The 21,319-nt window shown below is 33.6% G+C and overlaps 2 protein-coding genes across 2 annotated transcripts; one reads left to right on the plus strand and one right to left on the minus strand.

The window, feature by feature from the left end:
* Positions 1-236: 236 nt before the first annotated feature.
* LOC139840109 (glycine-rich RNA-binding protein RZ1A-like) lies at positions 237-2,483 on the plus strand. Its single transcript, XM_071830335.1, has 4 exons — positions 237-330; positions 1,006-1,122; positions 1,610-2,135; positions 2,229-2,483. The coding sequence occupies exons 2-3, from the start codon at positions 1,012-1,014 to the stop codon at positions 2,117-2,119; spliced, it is 621 nt and encodes a 206-aa protein (XP_071686436.1). The 5' UTR covers positions 237-330; positions 1,006-1,011; the 3' UTR covers positions 2,120-2,135; positions 2,229-2,483.
* Positions 2,484-5,119: 2,636 nt separating this feature from the next.
* Positions 5,120-12,648, minus strand: LOC139840049 (26S proteasome non-ATPase regulatory subunit 2 homolog A-like). The gene is made up of 25 exons (XM_071830273.1): positions 12,386-12,648; positions 12,200-12,300; positions 11,863-11,983; positions 11,712-11,771; positions 11,524-11,591; positions 11,265-11,307; positions 11,021-11,086; positions 10,880-10,918; positions 10,710-10,792; positions 10,475-10,589; positions 10,195-10,269; positions 9,889-10,047; positions 9,701-9,808; positions 9,511-9,615; positions 9,273-9,413; positions 9,082-9,186; positions 8,749-8,970; positions 8,470-8,583; positions 8,160-8,375; positions 6,791-6,850; positions 6,583-6,696; positions 6,371-6,456; positions 6,167-6,275; positions 5,579-5,757; positions 5,120-5,490 (listed from the first exon to the last, which is right to left on the minus strand). The coding sequence occupies exons 1-25, from the start codon at positions 12,488-12,490 to the stop codon at positions 5,415-5,417; spliced, it is 2,670 nt and encodes an 889-aa protein (XP_071686374.1). The 5' UTR covers positions 12,491-12,648; the 3' UTR covers positions 5,120-5,414.
* Between the last annotated feature and the right edge of the window lie 8,671 nt (positions 12,649-21,319).

Raw genomic sequence — 21,319 nt, forward strand, 5'->3', positions numbered from 1 at the left:
AAGCTCCAGCTCCAGCTCTAGCCTATAAGCTACAACTATAAGTTTCAGCTCCAGCTAGCTTTATCCAAACACACCCCCTATGAAGTAAGGAAGCTACTGAGTAGTAGTATCACATTGAAAACTCACTTGGATATATAAAGGGACCATAAAACGAAAAATACAAAACTACAGGGGTATAAATTGCAATATTTTACAACTAATTTTTTAACTTTCTCCACCAAAAATTGAGCTGTACACCTTAAATCAAAATTAGGGTTAGGGTTTGGGTGAAACGAACTACAACACTCTTTCTCGCTTCAGTACACACAATAGTGTGTGTGAAAAAAGCTTGTAAGCTCTTCAATTTGTTTACTTTACAATCATATCTACATATCCTCATAGTGTATTATTTGATCTATGATATTACGATTAGCATTTTTTTATGGTCTAAATTTTCAATATTTGGTAATCTGCTGCTATGTCTGTACTTCTGTTTCATATAATCATTAACGTATATATACTGGATTTATGGATTTAAGGATTTAATCCGGCTTGTGTTCAACTCGATATTAACCCAAAAAAAAAAAAATGAAATCTCTTGAGCCTATGAGTTATATCGTATTCAAGTTATGTGCTAGGTGTTCTACGAACTATTTATCCGTATATGTGATGTAATTCTTAATATACACTGGTATATATCCTTGCATTTTCGCCTAGTGTATAGGATGTTTATTGATTATTTTCTTTTTAATTTTTGAAAGTAGGGGGTGTTTTAGTGGGCTAATTTCTCTGAGCTTATTATTAGCTTATTTTTATATAATAAGCTCCGATTATAGTGTTCGGATGAGCTTACTTAGTAAGCTTATATTAGACGAGGACTAAAATTAGCCAAAAATTTCTAGCTTATTAATGTAATACCTCCCAAACACACATTTAATTCTCTTAATCAGCATCTGGCCTTTTTCTAATCAAACATGTATTTTATAAGTTGGTGTAGTTTTACTAATGTAATATCTGTTTGTTCAGTTGAAAATGATTGAACAGGACGAGTATCGTTGTTTTGTTGGCAATCTTTCATGGTCAACATCTGACAGAGATCTGAAAGATGCTTTTAAGAAGTTTGACCATCTTCTAGATGCAAAGGTATTCAGAGATGAAATTTGCTTTATATTTGGTAAACTCTATCCACACGCACACGTACTTGGTATGATAGAATCTACATGCTTGTATTTTAGTTACTTTTCCTGCACAACAGTTAATAGAAATTTTAATGAAGATGTATATTATTAATAGTGGATTTACTCTTTTAAAACTGAACCTGATTATAGATGACGTAGAATTATTAAACTAAACCATCCAAAGATAGCCCAGTGGGGTCTTGATATCCTCACAAGAGGTCTTAGGTTCAAACCTCAAGGAAAGGGTCAGAAACAGACACGGGATAACCTGGTTAGTCCACGTAAATCATAGTACAAATACTCCCCCAACTGAGAAAATATCCGTTTACCCGTTTATCCGTTTATAGAATTATCGACTAGTTAGAAGTGGTAACTGTCACCAATCTAATATGAGCAACTTTGCAAAAAGCAATTTGTCCAACAATGGGGTTCACATTTATTTTTCATTTCAGGTTGTTATGGACAGATTTTCTGGACGATCACGTGGGTTCGGATTCGTTACTTTTGATGACGAAAAATCTATGGAAGATGCAATTGAAAAAATGAACGGAATAGATTTAGACGGACGTAATATCTCAGTAGATAAAGCTCAAGCAAATCAAGGTTCTAGCAGAGACCGTGATGGTGGTGGGGACAGATACAGGGGTAGGGACCGAGGTAGAGACCGTGATTATGGTGGCGGCGGTGGGCGGGGATCAGGCGGTGGTGGCGGTGGTGACTGCTATAAATGTGGGAAACCTGGTCATTTTGCTAGAGAATGTACATCTGGAGATGATTCAAGAGGAGGTGGTAGCAGGTATGGTGGTAGAGATGATAGATATGGTGGCGGCAGCCGCCATGGTCCTGACCGGAGTGGTGACCGGTCAAGTGGGCGGAACAGGGATTCTGGCAGCCGTGGAGGATCGGGAAGCGATAGATATAACCGTGATCGTGATCGTTCGGGTCCCTATGAACGTTATTGATAGAGACGTATTTCAGGTATTACTCTTTTACTTACTAGAAAAAAACATTTGCTTATTATGAAAAAATAAATGTAGTTATTAAACTTTTTGATACTTTTTCGAATTTCAGCCATGAAAGGAGGTGGGACCTAGTGGCATGAAGATTGTAAAACAATCTCCAGGGTTTTCATAATTACGTCAGCCTGTTTTCAGTTGAGATAAAAACTGGGATGTGCTTTGTTATCTTGTTTTCAAGTTCTAGTATCCATTTCTGTTTCTTTTCATATGTAACGGATAAATTCTTCAAGTGTCGAACGGATTGGTGTTGGTATTTTGAAGTTGTAACTGCCTCTTGTTTGAGTGTGATTTTTTCTTATTACTCTGATATGTTCTTCTTGGATTTGATCAAAAATTGGAGAACAACCAAAAATTCAACCTGAAAACTAAATGAAAAGAATGAGTATTGGAGTTGAATTCAATGGAATTGACTTTGATTAATAGTCAAATGATTTACAGAGATAAAAGGGAGAAGGAAGTTTCTAAACACACAAATTATAAGCTACCTATAATTACAATTGAAACTAGTACTTATACTAGCTAACGACTATTACTGGTTCAGTTATTTGGTTAGATCAGTTTATGTATATTCTGTATTGCCATGTACTAGCGTGGTTGCCACATGCCATATATGAGCACATAACAATCTTCCCCGCTTAGAAAACATGTCATAAAGAATGTGAAGAAAAAAAAAAAAGTCACAGCATCTCATGATGCAGAGCCTCGCATTATTATTAAAGCAATAACCTTTTTAATGTGATTCTGAATCATTTGCAATCAAAGCAACCCCAATGAAGCTCATGAAGAGATCAGCAACATAATCATATGCAACTTATTTTCCATTAAACTTGCCAAATATATAAGTTCTGGTTTCCATTCGATTGTATCTACAACCTTAGCATTTTCTTTTTTCAAAAGCAGTCCAAATCTATTCACTCGCTAAAACGTATGGGCAAAATGTGTGAGCAGGAGGCTTCCTTGTTCTGCTGCAGCAACCTGCACATTGTGGCTTCCTTGTTGTGACTGAATATTTGCACCATTGACATTATAGATATGCTCATGTTCTTGCACTTGATGATGATCAATTTATATTTTACAACTATTGCTTACAATTGAACAACAACAACAACAATACCCAATCCCATATGAGTGGGGTATGGGGGAGGCGGTATGTAGACAATCCTTCCTCTATCCTAGAATAAAGAGAAATCATTTCTCCACCCCGAGTTAAACACTCCCAAGAGCGGAGAAAGTCCTCCCTCTCTCTATTCGTCGGGTAAAGAGATTGCTTTCAAGGGGACCTCCGGCCATGAAGAATGAGAAAAAACAATTAAAAAAAAGAAAAAAGAAAAAAAGCATGAGATAAATAAATAAATATATAAAAAATAGTAATAATACATAAGAAAATATAAAATAAAATAAACAGATACGCCATGAGAATGGTAGAATCAAATTTTCATAGGTGTTACATCGTGCCTGGAGTTCAATTTAGGCTCTAAGCGGTAGTCAAGTCGCCAATAAATCGACGCTTGCTAAGCCTCGCTTAACAGAACCGTGTATGAAAAAAAAAAGTATATATATATATATATATATATATATATATATATATATATATATATATATATATATATATAAGGGAAAAAGAAAACGTACCTTAGACAGTAGGGCGAAGCTCAGGACAAATAGGTAGCAATTTTATATATATATATATATATATATATATATATATATATATATATATATATATATATATATATATATATATATATATATATATAATTGAAGATTTACCATTATTCAATTCCCTTGAAACTCTATGACTAGGAATAGGTAGCAATGGTGAACTGGCCTTTTTATTTCATGAGCTTGTTACTCGTTTCTTGCAAATTAGGCACACACAAAAAAAGACATCCGAAAGATTTTTGGGTTGATACACCTTAACCCACTTTTTGATTTCCGGTTGCAATCGCCAAATAAAAAGACGAACAACATACCCTTCTTCAAAACAAATCTCACTATACAAAGAACGAAAAGCATCATAATATTGTTCGATTGTGTCCTCTTGTTTGAAGCATTTTCTTTTGTGCATTTCATAAAACATCTTATGTGCATACTTCTTATTTTCAATTTCATATGCACCATCATTATTGTTTACCAACGGAAATTCTAATCCAGCAGCAAAATCTGAACTCCCTCTTGAATGCTTAGGATCATAACTTGAAAAATGTAAAGCTCGTTCCTTACCTTGGTTCACTTTAGTCAATTTCTGCATTTCTTCTTTTGGCATGTCCTGAGATGGCAGTAATCTTTTGTTTTTACCTCCATCTTCTAAATTGATTATGCTACGTACTTCCCCGATCAAGAATTCTTGATTCTTTTCCACCTAATCTAGTTTCATGTTCAGATTCTTGTCAAAATTGTGGATAGAATTGCCAAGTTCCTGAATTTGTTGTTTGGTTCAGTTATTTGGTTAGAACACTTTCTGTATATTGTATATTCTGTTATTTCTCGCCATGTACTCGTGTTGGCTACATGCCGTATATGAGCAAATAAGATACTTTCAGTTTCACAATTGATTCTTTTCATTGTGTTCCTTGAGTTTGTCATTTTTATTGTGGTTATCAGCCTTTCAAATGGATAAACTTGACTAGCAATACAGAAAATTGTGATTACCAGAGTAATCAATTTGAACGACACGCTCGTAGATCTCTTATAAGAGTATCAGATACCAAAGAATGTCTTTGAGATGTGAATACAAGATGATCAAGAACATAACACTCTTTACAAAATGCATATACCAGTAGCAGTAAATTGGCATGCATCTTTATCAAAATTAAATAAAATTTTTGACAAATATTTTTAATAGAAGTGGGATAACTTTGGACTCTAATGGTGCAAATACAAATGCTTCCACCATCAGGAAGAAATACTTTAGTTGTTGACTTGTTCCATTAAAAATTAACCAGCAAAGCAGAGCAGAAAAAAATACAAACATTTAGAGAATGATCTACCTTGTTGGAAGAAAACATAGTCAAACAGAGTGTATACATGTTTATGATGCCAAATAGCTTTACCGCTCAGTTCATGAACAAATTTGTAAATCTATTTTGACATCATCGGGCATAATTTGAACATCAACATAAACAACAAAAATCCACAAGCTACATAACCAATAAGATACAACTTTAACATCAGGCGTGTCTGTGTCCCACTGGGAGTATCTTAATTTAGATTTTTCATTAAAACCCACTTGGTGTGTCTAGGCTTCTTCCCTGTAATCTGGGTTCTCCTTCAAAATAACAAATCCTTCCAGAATAGGAGACAGAGGAATATACCTGCATACACAACAAATCATAATCATAAGAATACATAAATATTCAAATTCAAAAGGATAAAGCAATTAAAAGATGTGGGTGTACTTACTTCTCTGTAGCAAGTTCAGCCCTATCCCCAGCAGCCAAAAGGACTGGGGTCGAATGGGTCTGAAACCCAGTGATGGTCTTGGGCCGACCCGCCTGACCCACAACATCAACGGCTTGTCCTACCCTAACTGGTACGGATAAAGGTTTCAGATTTTCATCCACGGTCAACAACATCCTAGGCTGTTGAATAATCACAAATATTAGTAGACCATAATAATTTTATAAGAATAAAAACGAAAAGGAAGGTGAACTTATCTTATCTATACACAAGTTAATTATGGTTAAAGTTTGCCATTTAGATGTCAGACACGTCAACTTAAAGAGATTGGCTAAAGTGGAAAAATGACAAACCAACCAAGCAGGTAAAGTCGGATGTATTTAAACACATTTTCGATGTTCATTTTTTTTTAACTTAAAACCTTTATGACCGGTTATAACTTATATGCAACTTGTCTGACACATCACACATGTAGCCACCTAAAGAATAATGGTCTCGACACAACGCATTCGACCCATTTAGAAACTGGCCTGTTTTGACCCAACCCAAGTTGATCTTTGACTCGACCCGTGGTCAAGGTATAGAACAAACCTGCATAGCCAAAACGACGAAGTAGAGAACATAGTGATATTTTCCCAAGATGATAGCTTTCATATCAAGAGATGCATGAAGTAGCACTACAAGTCCAGCCAAGGCCGTCCTGCAACAAAATATGACAATACGAGTCTGAATACCGTACAAACGAATTTTGCCAATCAAAAAGGAAAAAAAAAAAGTTATGTAAGGTCAACTTACGGGGAAAGTAAGAATCGTTCCGAGTGGTAGGGAGCAAGAGTCATTAAACCCTTCCCCATATGTACAAAACCTTGTGCAATTCGAACCTACAACAACAATAATAATAAATAAATCTCTTAAATATTGCATTAATTGATGATCTGAAAGTTCACACAAACACAGTAGATAAACTTTTGTAGTTTAGTTGGCATTTAGAGATGAGAGATGTTTACACAAAAAAGAAGACTGGCTTCTTTGTAGTAATAGCTTGAAAGATTACGAAGCATGCCGGCAATTCTAGCGTTATTGGTTCCTGCGCCTATCAACCCCAAAGATATCACTGCTGCCTGTAAAACCATTTAATAAATTCAGAGTGTTATTCACATATATTGAATGAAATTTATTTAAGTAATAATAGTAATTACAATAATTAAACCCTACCATAGCAACTTCCGTATCAGCATCATGACTGAGTCGACTCAACGTATCCATAACGTGAACCTAAATGAACAAAAAGTAAGAAAATAAGATTAGTATTGGTATTCACATCAAGGGTGTATGATATGATCATGGGTCAAAGAAAGCAGAAAAAAAGTAGCAGTTAAAACAAGTATGATTGTGCTTGGGTCTACCCAAGTTTGCCATGTTATCACCCTTGCACGTTTGTATGTTTTCAGCATATTAATTAAGTCATTTGGAGTAATTAGTAGTTTATTAATATTTATTGTAGCATGTTTATTTGTAGCATTTAATAGTAATAGTAGTTGGATAGCTGGTAAAAATTCTACGTGTGAAACAGTTAACCATGTTTGCTAATTTAGTGCATATAATAGTTGTAGTAAGTAGTATTAACCGTATTATTTCAGTAGCATAAATAGGTAACTTTTGTTATATGAAACGGATATGAATGAAAAGGTTGCTTTAAGCATAAGTCTATTTCTTAATCTTGTTTCTTGGGAAGATTGACCATCTCGAATCGGTCTTTCTCATTGGAGATCGCAGTTGACTCAAATAAACTGTATCATTTGGTGCTTTCATTGAGTCAACCGCGAACTCCAATGATAAAACTGACCGAGATGGTCAATCTCTCAAGAAACAAGATTAAGAAATAGACTTTTGCTTAAAGCAACCTTTTCATTCATATAACAGATGTTACCTATTTATGCTACTGAAATAATACGGTTACTACTACTTACTACTACTACTACATGCACTAATTGGCAAACATGGTTAACTGTTTCCAACTTAGAATTCTTACTGCTATCCAACTACTACTAAATGCTACAAATAAACATGCTAAAATAAATATTACTAAGCTACTAATTACTCATGCAAATGGCTTAATTAATATGCTAAATAAAAGCAAACATGCAAGAGTGATAACATGGCAAACGTGGGCAGACTCAAGCACAATCATACTTGTTTTAACTGCTACTTTATTTCTGATTTCTTTGACCCATGATCATATCAGTGTAAAAGTCGTGAGTCGGGAATTGACCAATGTTGACTTTCAGTTACTAATAAATTAATCACATATATTACACGTAAATATATTAAACATAAGGCATAAATATATTTCAAACATAGATATGGGACACAATGTCATTGTAAATAATATTAAATTTTGACCAACTTTGACTATAGTTGACTGACGTGGCCCGACTTTGACCCCACTTTTTAGCGTTAACAGACTTTTTAGGCGTTTTTGGGCGAAATGGGGTGGGTACCCAAACCGACGTGTGAGCCAACTTTTACGACAGTAATTCACATATAACCAAAAATAAGCTGATGTACAAGCAGTTATTGTCACCTTTGGGTTTGAAATGCATAAGAGACCAAGAGCCAACGGAACGGCTTTTCGGATATTCTGTTCCCCGTATTGCAAAAGATGCTCTAAAGAACGGATTGCCATATCGAGACCTAGTTCTTCAGCCATTGCAACCATAGCTATACCCAACACAGCTGGACCCTGAAAAGTTTCACCCTTTTCAAGGTGCTGGGCACATTGACCAAGAAAGTGCTGTACCTATATGGGAAAAACACTTAAACGGGTCAACCCAATCATACCTTAACGGGTCAAAGTTTACACCTTTATTCAAAAAATCTTGAGAGCATATTACCTTTAGAACGTTTCCGGTACCAGCGTATGCACAAGAAAGCAGGGTCATATCGCAATACTTTCTGATCTTGTCGTTGAATGTTTTTGACACCTCAGCAGTAGCCTCTACACTATCCTGTTAAGTAATGATAAATAAATGTCAACTACAGCTTGCTAAAACATTTTAAGCATACATTGAAAGTCAATAATTGGGTGAGTGCTAAAAGATAATACATTTGTTCTCAAAAAAGAATTTTTATTTTTATTTTTATTTTTATTTTTTTTTTTTTTTTTTGGTTACCTGTTTCCCAAGGTATAGAAGACCTAAACCAAGAATCAATAATCGAGTGAGGGGCTCTCCCAAGTCCGACTCACTTTTGTCCATAAGAGCGAAAATTATTGCCTGTGCAACCTCCTCGTTACACGAACCCACGTATACTAAACCTAGAGAAATTGCGGTGAATGCAATAACATCTAGTGGCGCTTTTGGGTCTCCAAGAATCGGTGTAAGTTTGTCCCGAATCTGAAATATAGTGACATCTAGTTATATATACTCAAAAAAGAACAAACGCTACAGATTATTATTATATAATATAAAATTGGAAAAGAAAAAAAAAACAGGAAGATAGCAGACCTGTTCATTCTGAGTGCCCGCGTACGCAAGGCCAAGACCAGTTATGGCACCAATCCTAATAGAAGAATCTTCTTTATCCAGATAATCAGCCAAAAGTGCCAGGGCCTGCGTGAAACACCAATATTATATTACAAAGAAAGAAAAATAAAAGAAGAATCTGCTTAAATTGAAGAAGGATGAGGAAAACGCACAGGATCACAGTCATTCTTGATACCACAGTTTACAACACCAACTCCTAACAATGCACCAGCTATCACATGATTATCGTTGCTATGAAAGTACTTGTCAAGTTGAGCAAGACCCGTGTCGACATCCCAAAGATTGATCATTCCCTGAAATCGTATACACATGTTACAATTAATACCCAATCAATGTTTTTATTTAGTTATACAACAATTAAATATAAAAAATAGAACAGCTTTTACATACCAAACTTGCAGCAGCACTTGCTTTCCCATGTTCTTTGTTTTTAAAAAGCCAATTTCCAGAAGATCCTCCACTCGATGCCTCCGATGCAACCGTCATTAATTTATCCTTAAATATAAAAATAAACATTAGTGGCAAAAGCATTACATCATCATTAAATATAAACATTCTAATGTCCAAATAAACAATCTACCTGACCGAAACCAGCATTCACAAACGCATTTACAAACGTTGCTGCCAGATTTTGCCTAGCCGAATCAACATTTGCACTAGCACTTGCTCGCCCGTCAAGTAAATGTGCCTAAAGAATGAAACACAAAGTTAAAACACTCTTAGATATAAAACTAAGATTGATATGAACACGGTTTAATAGGTCCAAACCTTATATATATCCTCTGGGGATTTGGGCTCCATAACTTCAATATCACGAGCAAGAGTAAGATAGCCTTCACTTAGTTTAGTACTGTTGACGATTTCTTGCAACGCCTCCCTATCGTCATCATCGTCACAGATTTCATCATCAATCTCGAAACTTATTCCCTGCAAAAAACTTGAGAATGTTATACCAATGTGACTTAAGAAAACAAGTCTCATTTTCACCTTTGTAAATAAAAAACAGAAAACCGTTTAACTCATCAAATCCAAATAAGAGAACTCGAAACACAGCTTAAACAGATTAAAACTTACTTGTCGGGCAAGAATGTAACAAAATTGCTTCTTCCGTAGGAGATCGGGACAAGAAGTGAAAACCTGCCTCACATACTGCCAAAAAAACATATAATCAAGTATCATAAGACAAACCATCAAACAAAAAAAAAAATCTTAATCGTGGCCAACACTTAATCCAAAGAATATGTTTTTACTTGTGTCGGTTTTAAATCAAAATAAAGTAAAAATATATCTTCCTTCAACAGGTTATAGATAACAGATCAAATAGAAAGTATCCACATAACCAATAATTGCAAACCTGCATGTTGTCGAGGTACAGTGCAATCTGAAGTGCCCTAGGAAATTCTTCAAATTTTGTGTATAATGTGTAAGCAATGTCCAAAACAGACACATCATCTGGTCCAGGGAGGTACCTGCAACAACAAAAAAAACACACACACACAAAAAAAAAAGGATAACTAATAAATTTAGATAAACTTAAGAAAATTTAAAGTCACACATAAATGAAAATTGATCTGAACTCAATAGTATACCTTGCTGAACTGGTTAGGTACAAACAAGTTCTTCTGAAATTTGTCTTGTCAACATGCTTTACTAGTAAATCAAGAAACTCAACCTGAATATATTCAACTTGAAATCAATATTCATCTTCATAAGCAGGTATATCAACATATGAAAACAATCGTAGAAGAAAAAAAAATACCTCCATTAAGAGATCTACAGCTTCAGGTTCAGCATTATGCTGCAATGGCAAAGTAATATAAGAAAATATAAAAACAAATAATATTACAAATGACAAAATAAAGTCAAAAATATAGTCAGTCAGTCAGTCAAAGGCTATTACCTTCATGTGAAAAGCAACAATTTGTTCCACGAGCTCTATTACATCATCTGTGGTTACTTCCTCATTCTGAATAGGCACAAGTTGAATATAAGCATACGTAATGTGTAAAGAAATAAAAAATAAAAAAAAATAAAAATAAAACCGGTAAACAACAGAGCTAAGAATAACACGAATATAGAAAAGAGCAATTAAATAAATGAAATAGGGTAATAATAAAATGATAAAGCCGAGATAGATAAAGTACCACTCTTTTTGAATACTCTTGTGCAATTTCACCAGCCAAATTCCTGTATAGATGACACAACAAATGTTCAGAGCAAGTAATCAAGTAACAGAAATATCCCAAAAATCTATCTATTAATTGCAAATTACAAAACATATAAGATATAAGATGAATGAAAAGTTGCATTAGTATGTCACATACAAGCTTACATAGCCTTATATGATTCATTTTGTCAGTTGTAGCTAACGAAGCATATGTTAAGGTTTAACAAAACAATTACCTAACATACTCGTGACCCCATGAACCAATATCACCTTCAGAACCCAATAACCGATACTTCAAACTCTCCTGAAATATAAAAAAATATAAAAAATAATAAGAAATATGTCAGTAGCAAACAACTAAACCAATCAACATATTGTAAAACAAGCTTTAACACAAACTAATATATTCGCATCGTTGTCTTACCCGTTCACCCTCTGCAGACATTGTCAAAGCCAAAACCGAAAGAATATCTGCAAGCAGTTTCTGCATCAAAAGATTCAATTTAAGTCTATACTCTATCGAATCGTAGAGACCAAAAATGGTAACGTACGATGCTACAAACTAAAAGAAATACCTTTAAGTCCGACTCTGGCATCGTCTCATAATGCGCTTTCAGTGTTGGATAATGCGGCCTCAAAAACTTCAATGGCTTAGGAACTGAAGTCATAGAGCTGGTTGACGTGCGAATTTCTTGCCTATAAACAAATAACAAATCTTATTAGTATCATACATAACCTAAATTCCTTAACTTGATATCAATACACAAATATACATACATGTAGTTAAATAGACAGTCTAATAATGAAAAGTTCCCTTTTTTGCGTAACGGATCTCGATAAAGCAAACCCTAAATCATCGATTTCAAATTCAGCACACAAATTAAAAAATAAAAAAAATCATTGATTTAGTACCTCATGCTCTCAAGGGCAACTTTTTGTAACCCTAAATCAGGGTCGCTAACTCGTTCAACATACAGCTCCAATTGTTGTTTCAAAGCCAAATCCTCTTCAGACTATGTTAATTGAAGAAAAATTAGTGACAATAATTACAATCAATCAAATGAAAGAACTGGTAAACTAATTGAAATGAATACTTACGAGATCTTCGTCTTTCTTTTCGTCTTTCTTTTTTTGATCTTTCTTCAAAGCGGCTTCTTCTTTAGCGCTAGCGGGAGGATTAGTGTTGTTTGATTCAGGATTCATTGTGGATAGGTCAAAATTGAAACCCTAATTAGCCGAATTTGATGCTGAAATTGTTGTGTGATGATTTTATGTGTGAGATGAAGTGACGGATTGAAAGAAGAATGAGAGCTAAGTAGTCGAATGCTTTTTCCCCAAGAAAGTTCGATACTTTATTTTTGATGTTTGGATATGTTTTTGCTAGTAAACATCCTGTTAATCTTTTTAAGAAGACAAAATTTTCAAAATTGTCTCTGTGTTTATTCATTTTTACCATTTTAATCCCTGTATTTTAAAAACTGCAATTTCATTCTTAATGGCATAAATGTGTCCCAATTTAGTCTCTAATGACAATTTTCAGTCTCAATTTCGTCCCCGTGTTAAGTAAGAAATCCCCGTAGTATGCCAAAGTTTCGGGGACAGTCCTAATCATTAACGGATATTAAAAACTTAGTTAAAATTCGTCACCCCGGACTTTACTCTTTTGTTCTCTCCGTCAATTGTCCAGGTACATTTTATTTACTATTTGTCCTAATTTCTGTATATCTTGTATATTTGTCTTAGTTTTGTGTACGTGATTGGATATATGTCGATATTAAATTTCATAACTACGAACATGAATTTGAATCTATAGAATACCTGCATAGTGTGATCTATGGCTCCTGCCGTTCCAAGATCTGGTGATGCAATTTTAGGTAACGTATAGCGCGTAGTAATTTCTGTACATTGGAAGCTAGTTATTTTTTGATTGATTGTATGTCATTTATTCGTATTCATATTGTAAATTTGTGTCATAATCAGTGAATTTTTGTTCGTTGTAGAATGTTCAGCTATTTACGTTGACATATGGAGCGATTGTTCGTCAATTGCTTACGAATCTGGAAGATGTTGAGGAAGTTAATAAGCAGCTGGATCAAACGTTAATATATTGTATTTTGTGAAATGTTTTATCTTTAGATTTAATTAATTTTACAGATGAGTGTTAGGTGATGCACGTAATTGCTAGGCAGCTGTTGTAATGATTGTGTGTTGGTGTTTTCTGTCTGATTAGGGGTTACAATATTGGAATCCGGCTAAATGACAAGTTCCTTGCGAAATCTAATGTCACAAGATGTGTCGATTTTAGAGAAACATATGAAGTCATTGAAAAGGTTTACCTATCTTCTCATCTTACTTGTTTATTTGTTCTTGTCTGTTTTGTGGTTACACATTAATCTACCAACATTGCTAGTCTAAATAATCTTTAAGTAGTTTGTTTAAGACTCCTAGTGCCTTTTACAATTGTTTACTCGTCATGAAGGAAATACTGATGTGAACTTTTGATTCTGAGGTTAGGTGGTGCTATGTTCTAGGGGGAGTTGGCATCTTAATATCTAGAAATAATAGACTAAAATAAAATCTAATTTTTGTCTCTTTAGTAAGCTTGAAGTTCACTTAGTTAAGACTTAAGAAAAAATTCTTTAACATATTCAAGCAGTAGAAATTCAAGGGTTATTTGTTTTTGTCTGTTTAGGAATTTTGGCTTCCTTTAGTAAAAGTCGTAACAAGAGAGTATAACACTTTGAATCTGTTATGTTAAGGAAAGAACTGCCAATGCAACTGTGTGTTACATTTACATTAGAGTGTTGATATTGATAATATTCTTTATCTTTTTATTTTATTTTACTTGGTAATGGAAGATCTTGCAAGTTTTCTATCATTATAAAGACTGTAGCATAAGAGTATTTGACTCTCCTTGAAACTTTGTGTAACGACCTAACCCGTTATCCAACCGAAACACGCTTTTTTTTTTTTTGAAATCAAGTTTTGGGTAAATGGAGCGCCGCTCCAATATGGGGCGCGCCGCTCCATATCCTGCTGTCCGAAGTGTCATTTCACGTGCTCAGAAATCCCGCTTCCTGACACTTTTAAACGAAACGAATCATAGTAATATATCATGACATGTATAAATATGAGATTTTCACAGTAAAACAAGTTTTATGACACCGGGCCCACATCGTCCCGAATTACGAATTTCGTACAAAATACAAGTTTCGACCACAAAAGTTTAATTTCCAAACGACACTTAGAGCATGGTGTTTGGGGTTAAACTACACATATCTTGGTCGAACTTCCAAAAGCAAATCCCTCGAGAGCCACTAATCCGAACGAATACTTTTGCCCTTATCCTCGTTGGAGCCTAAAAAGGTAAACAACGAGAGGGTAAGCTAAAGTTTAGTGAGTAGAATAAATATATACATGCATATACAACTTACCTACTCGCATCCACGACATCATATAATGCAAATAATCGCATATCATCACATAACAAAAGCTAGTATCGTCAAATCGTACAACTAGCAACATCATTAGCATAATAATCATAATAATAATGAAATGCTAAACCACAACAAGTATAAACCATGGTTAACCAATATCGCAAGGGAATGACCTCGCGAACAAGTCATCGGTGTTCATAACAACCGTTAGCGCCCAAAAAAGGCTATGGTATGCTAACCCCCGAGGTGTTCCAAAACGGCTATGGCATCACCCCCAAGTGTTCCAAAATGGCTATGGCATCACTTGATCATCGTGTGAGTAGGTGTGATGACCCGAAAATTTCCGATCAAATTTAAACTTTAATCTTTATAAGTTTTCGACACGATAAGCAAAGTCTGTTGTGACGATCCTTCCAAATCCCTTTGGACGAATACATCATTCATTGATTTCATAGTGAGGTTTTGACCTCTATATGATACGTTTTGTAAACATTGCATTCTTTTGAAAAGGCACACCATAAATGAATATATAAATCCAAGGTTTTCGATGTCTGATGATTTCTACGTATAGACAATCACCGTATATAATAGTTTACAATACTACATCCGTTGACAATGCAGTCAAAATAAGATACATGGTGATGATTTTGTGAATGCAAAGTTTTCTTGAATAAAGCATCTATGACTCCATGCACATAGCTTGTATAACGTATAAGCAAACAGCGGAAGACTTCTAGAAACCTGAGAATAAACATGTTTGAAAGTGTCAACACAAAGGTTGGTGAGTTCATAGTTTTAATGTTGCGCATAATCTGTATATAAAGGTGGATCACAAGATTTCAGTTGTTCCATCCAGAAACATTTATCAAAATATTCTACGAAATTGAGCACCTTGGTAACTAAACTTAACGTATATATAATTTGTACCCTTTGTATAATCATCTTAATAATACACGCAAACCAACGTGTACGCTTCTCAGATAGCATACGTCCATTAAAAGGCTAGTGCTCTAGCTCGAACGGGGATATCAAGCCCTATGGATCCATATACTACTACTCGCGCCCACCAGTTCTTATAACCGGCAGTTACTAGTTACCAAAGCTAAGGGATTTTTGGTTCAAACTCAGTATAGAATTTAGTATGTACTTGTGTCCATTGTTTAAAATAAAGTGCATGTATTCTCAGCCCAAAAATATACATTGCAAAAGCATTTAAAAAGGGAGCAAATGAAACTCACCTTAACAGCACATAAGGTCATTCATCAAAAAGTGACCGTAACTAGGAATGCAAGATTAACCATAGATCTCAACCTAGAGAACATATGTTGGTCAATACATGTCTAATAAACTAGGTTGGGTCATAGTGTATCACAATCCTAATGCTCGAGACCGACGTGTAGAAGTTTAACAAAAGTCATCTCAAAAGTCAACCTGACCCAATATGATCTTTAAATCTATACATGTTTATTAACATAGTATAAGTCTTGATAATTGAACGAATTTATAGTTTATCAAACTCAAAATATTATTTATTTCAGGGGCTATATTATATTTGAATTATCATGGCAATCGAACATGATTTTCATATAGTTTTCCAATACTTGAAAAATCAGATTATAGTGTTTATAAAGCTTTAAAACATGATAGGACAGTCAACTTTGACAATTGTTCAACAAGACGAGACGTGCCTTATATAGAAATTCATTTACTCGATTAGTAATATTTGAAAATCCAATTTATCAATCTTATAAACAAGTTGTTTAAATATCAATTACAGATTCAAAAGCAATTTCAATTAATGTTAATTATAATTCAGTTGACCATAACTTTTAATCCGTTCATCGAAAACATACGATTTCTAAATGAAAAGTTATTAATTTTCCGACAGCTTTTCAATGACATGCATATCATATACCTTTAATCAATAATATATGTATCAAATTCGTGATTCATCATAAACTATCTAACGACAAAATTAAAGCATACAAGTATGCATAAACATATATACTCGAGCACTAGACATGGATATACTATTAATATATAAAAGATAAGATATAAATGCTTACGTATCAATATTGTGATTCAATATTGTAGAAAAGTACGTAGACGCAACGGAGATGATAAATACTAGTTTGACTTGCGAACAATACTCACGAACATTACCCATAACCTCCATAGTTATAACCCATAGTTTCCCTAGCTCTATCCCGTTCGGAAGGCTTGTTTGAAAATAATTCGCTCATGACCTCGTCGTAGTATTTTATATATAATAATACTAATAATAATAATACTCCTAACTATAAGATTAATAATAATATTAATCTTAATAATAATAATAATAATATAAATAATAAATATAAATAATAAATATAAAATATAATACGGAGTAATATAGATATTAATATGTGTGTTGCGTTGAGCAAACTGGCCAATTTATAGAATGTTTCTGAATTCTGACTGTCATGCGATCGCATGGGTTTTATGCCTATTTCTCATGCGGTCGCATGGCCCCAAAATCCAGCTCACAATTTTTTTGTTTTCTTGTTTGTCGACATATTATTATATATATATATATATATATATATATAATATATAATTTATATTAATTATATATATATTATATTATATTCATGTACATAGTTGACTTGTAATTTTAGGTCCATTGACTCGTACGTTGATACTCGACTCGTGTACCACTTTCGGTTTTTCGAACGTACTTTCGTACGTTTAGAAAACTAGCCTTTTACGTTACGCGGCGTGTACCCTTATTAATAATTTGACTTACTCATCAATAAATTACCTTATAAAAAATGTAACTTATAAAATTGAGCGTTGTGGTCATTTGCTTCTATAAATCAGTGACTCGTTGTTTATCAAAATATATTATTTTAAATCAGGACGTTTTTTTGACTAAGTTAATATTATATTTTTATAAAATATATATATATATATATGTATATATATATATATATATATATATATATATATATATATATATGTATATATATATATATATATATATATATATATATATATATATATATATATATATATATATATATACATATATATAACATACGAGGATCTAACCTCGACCAACGAGAGCGTAGCTGCTCGACCTCAGACATAGGGATTCTCGGACCGGAATAATGGGATTCGCTCGACCGAAGGGAACGATGCGTAGCGCCATATACGAAGTCACTTAGTCGAACTATAAAGAAAGGGAGGCTAAGGTTACGAAGTAAGGTCAACTGGTTAAGGAAAGCTCAGGTTATGAAAAAGTGTGGTTCGGCTTGCTTCTCTGTTGGCATTTCCTAGACCCAAGACCGACTAATATTATAATACTGCATGCAGAATGGATAGCACAGGTCGGAGGGGAAGAAGAAGGGAAGAGTACGATGGGAGGGGCCTAGGAAGATACATACATATACACACACACACACACACACACACACACACATATATATATATATATATATATATATATATATATATATATATATATATATACATACGTATATTTTCCAATCCAATTATAATGGTTCGTGAATCGTCAGGGTTTGGTCAAGGTTAAATGAATGTATGAATACAGGTTAAACTTCTTGAGATTCAACTTAACAAACTTTGTTTATCGTGTCGGAATAATATAAAGATAAAGTTTAAATTTGGTCAGAAATTGCCGGGTTGTCACAGTACCTACCCGTTAAAGAAATGAGATGGTCATGGCTGACAATAAATACGTTTTCATGATGCATGCGAGCTTGATGTGCGTAGAGGTGTATATAAAATAGTTATAATTTTTACAAGAAAATACTATTAAATATGATACAATTTTACACAAGATATTTATTTATTTATAGAATGGATATACCTAAACCTTACTACAACACTTATAGGCAGTGTACCTAATCGTACAGTAGTGTAGTTTTTAGTAAGTCCGGTTCGTTCCACAGGGAAAATTAAACAAGCTTAACGCTATATTAGTTTTAAATTTATAAAAATACAAATATATATATAAGTAATATTATTATTATAAAAGGGGGGTTTTAACCGTTTAATGACCGGTTTATCGATTTTAAAACTTTAATCGCAGTTAAAACCTAATGTAAAATATTAAAAATAAATACAACTTAATTTAAAACGTAAAGTAAATAACGATAATGAAATTGCGATAAATAAAAGTGCAATAATTAAAAGTGCAATTAAATACAATGACAATAAATAAAAATGCGATAATTAGAAGTGCAATTAAATATGAAATAAAAGGATTATGCTTATTTAAACTTCCATAATCATGGTGTTTGACGTGTTGATTTTTAGTTTATTCCCATGGGTTAATTGTCCTTTGTCCTGGATTATTTAATATGTCCGTCTGGTTTTTGTCCATAACAGTCCATCGGTCATAAATTTAAAATGCGAGTGTCCTCATCAAATCATCATTATATCCGAAGTCAAATATTCCAACTAATTGGGGATTTAAACTATAATTACACCAATTTTCCTTGTATATAATTCACCCCTGTTTTAATAAGTTCATTGACTATTAATCCATTCCCGTGTCCGGTTAAATGAACAATTATTAGTACTTATAAATATCCCGCCCATCGTGTTCGATCGAGTGTATATGGTTATTTATAGGTACGTCCAATTGTAAATCTTTATATTAAATTAATAAACTATCATTTAATTAAACAAATATAAAGCCCATTAATAGCCCATAGTCTAATTTCCACAAGTGTCGTTCTTTTGTCCAAACCCCAATTATGGTACAAAGCCCAATTACCCAATTTTAGTATTTTGCCCAACATCACGATTACTTCGGCATTAAATAAGCATAATAATAACTTAGCTACGAGACATTAAATTAAAAATAACATTAATCATAACTTACAGTGATTAAAAATAGCGTAGCGTTACACGGACAGAATTTTGACTTACACCCTTACAACATTCGCTAACATACCCTTATTATTAGAATTTATAATTAAAATTAAAATTAAAATATAAATATATATATATATATATATATATATATATATATATATATATATATACACACGTGAGTGAATGAGAAGAGAAAAAGATGTGTAAAAGATCGCTCAAAACTGCGAAATTTATAGGACCAGACCTGTCACCTACTGCCATGCGATCGCATGGCTTTTTGCCTTCCAGGCCATGCGATCGCATGGCCCCTTTTTCCAGCTCACATGTTGTTGTTTGCATTCTGCAGACGGATTTAATAAATAAATATAATATATAAATAATTATTAGAATTATTTAAATATTATATTATATTTATGTGCATAGTTGACTTGTAATTTTTAGTCCGTTGCATCGAGCGTTGAGAGTTGACTTTGGTCCCGGTTTCGGTTTTTCGAACGTCCTTACGTACAATTTAATATCTTGTATTTTGCGTTTCGCGTCTTGTACTCTTGTAATTTTAAGACGTTTCTTATCAATAATTGGAACCACTTTGATTGTACTTTGTACTTTTGAGCTTTTTGGTCATTTGCGTCTTCAATTTGTCGAATCTGTATTTTGTCTTCACCTTTTATTATTTAAACAAATATCACTTGTAAATAGAACAATTGCAACTAATAGCTTGTCTTTCTTGAGGGATAATGCTATGAAATATATGTTCGTTTTTAGCATTATCAAATATTCCCACACTTGAGCGTTGCTTGTCCTCAAGCAATATAGTCTTGAAATGCAAATACTAGAATCACTTCTTTATTCTTCACACTTTGTACATTAGTGATTTCTATATGGCGGTATAAACAATGGTAGTAACGATGTGGTTTACAGTCCCACATGACTATAAAATTTAGATCCTTTAAGGAAATTGGATCTTTATGAAAACATTTGATCTTTTGAAAATTTAATCTAGCTTTTACCCTAGATAAGTTTTCCGGAATAACCCTTCACCGGTGTTTGCAAATTATTTTTGTGGGTTTGGTGGGTTTCAGATTTGAAAATTTTTGGCTCAAAACTTGCGGTTTTGTGTCACCCACTTGCTAACCGTGTATTAGGAAAGCAACACGTCCAGTATACTTGCTCCGTATATTACCTTTCGGTAAACTACCGTCCGGTTGTAAAGGAAAGCGTTGAACAAGCAACTGTTAAGGCAATGTCCCCTGACATGCTTTTAATTATGGTCTATAACATGTCGGATGCAATTACTATCCTTTGTAGGAGCAATAGTAAAGCTCACCCTTATAATTTTTCTTCGGTCTGGCATTAGGTCCTGTCTTTGACCATGCTATGCAACCACCGTTCTTACGGTTGACACCCAATTTGGTCTAGGTGACCTAATGAACTCCAGGTGAATTCCTAGGATTTTACGTTCAATGGTAATGAACACATTGAAAATGGATTTTCAGAAAACAAATCGGTTTGTAATTTTGATCAAAATATTTTCTCGTTCAAGCTCGAGTTTAGATACCATTGAATTCCATGAGTTTGAATTCTCAATCTTTCAAGTCAATCTCAAGGATTGAGTAATATCAGGCTTAAAAGCTGATTTTTGATCTTTTAAGGAGATTATCCTTTCTGGGGATCTGATTCATTAGTCTTATCCAGCTAATTTGCACGGCGT

This window comes from Rutidosis leptorrhynchoides, chromosome 4, assembly GCF_046630445.1.
Source record: "Rutidosis leptorrhynchoides isolate AG116_Rl617_1_P2 chromosome 4, CSIRO_AGI_Rlap_v1, whole genome shotgun sequence".
In the NCBI taxonomy this organism is placed as follows: Eukaryota; Viridiplantae; Streptophyta; class Magnoliopsida; order Asterales; family Asteraceae; genus Rutidosis; species Rutidosis leptorrhynchoides.

Excerpts from the sequence above, each read along its gene's own strand:
- LOC139840109 (XM_071830335.1), top strand. The coding sequence starts at position 1,012 with ATGATTGAACAGGACGAGTATCGTTGTTTTGTTGGCAATCTTTCATGG. Across the intron at positions 1,123-1,609 it reads ACCATCTTCTAGATGCAAAG|GTTGTTATGGACAGATTTTC; the intron begins GTATTCAGAGAT and ends TTTTCATTTCAG.
- LOC139840049 (XM_071830273.1), bottom strand. The coding sequence starts at position 12,490 with ATGAATCCTGAATCAAACAACACTAATCCTCCCGCTAGCGCTAAAGAA. Across the intron at positions 11,772-11,862 it reads TGCCAGAGTCGGACTTAAAG|AAACTGCTTGCAGATATTCT; the intron begins GTATTTCTTTTA and ends CTTTTGATGCAG. Across the intron at positions 8,376-8,469 it reads GTACCGGAAACGTTCTAAAG|GTACAGCACTTTCTTGGTCA; the intron begins GTAATATGCTCT and ends TTTCCCATATAG.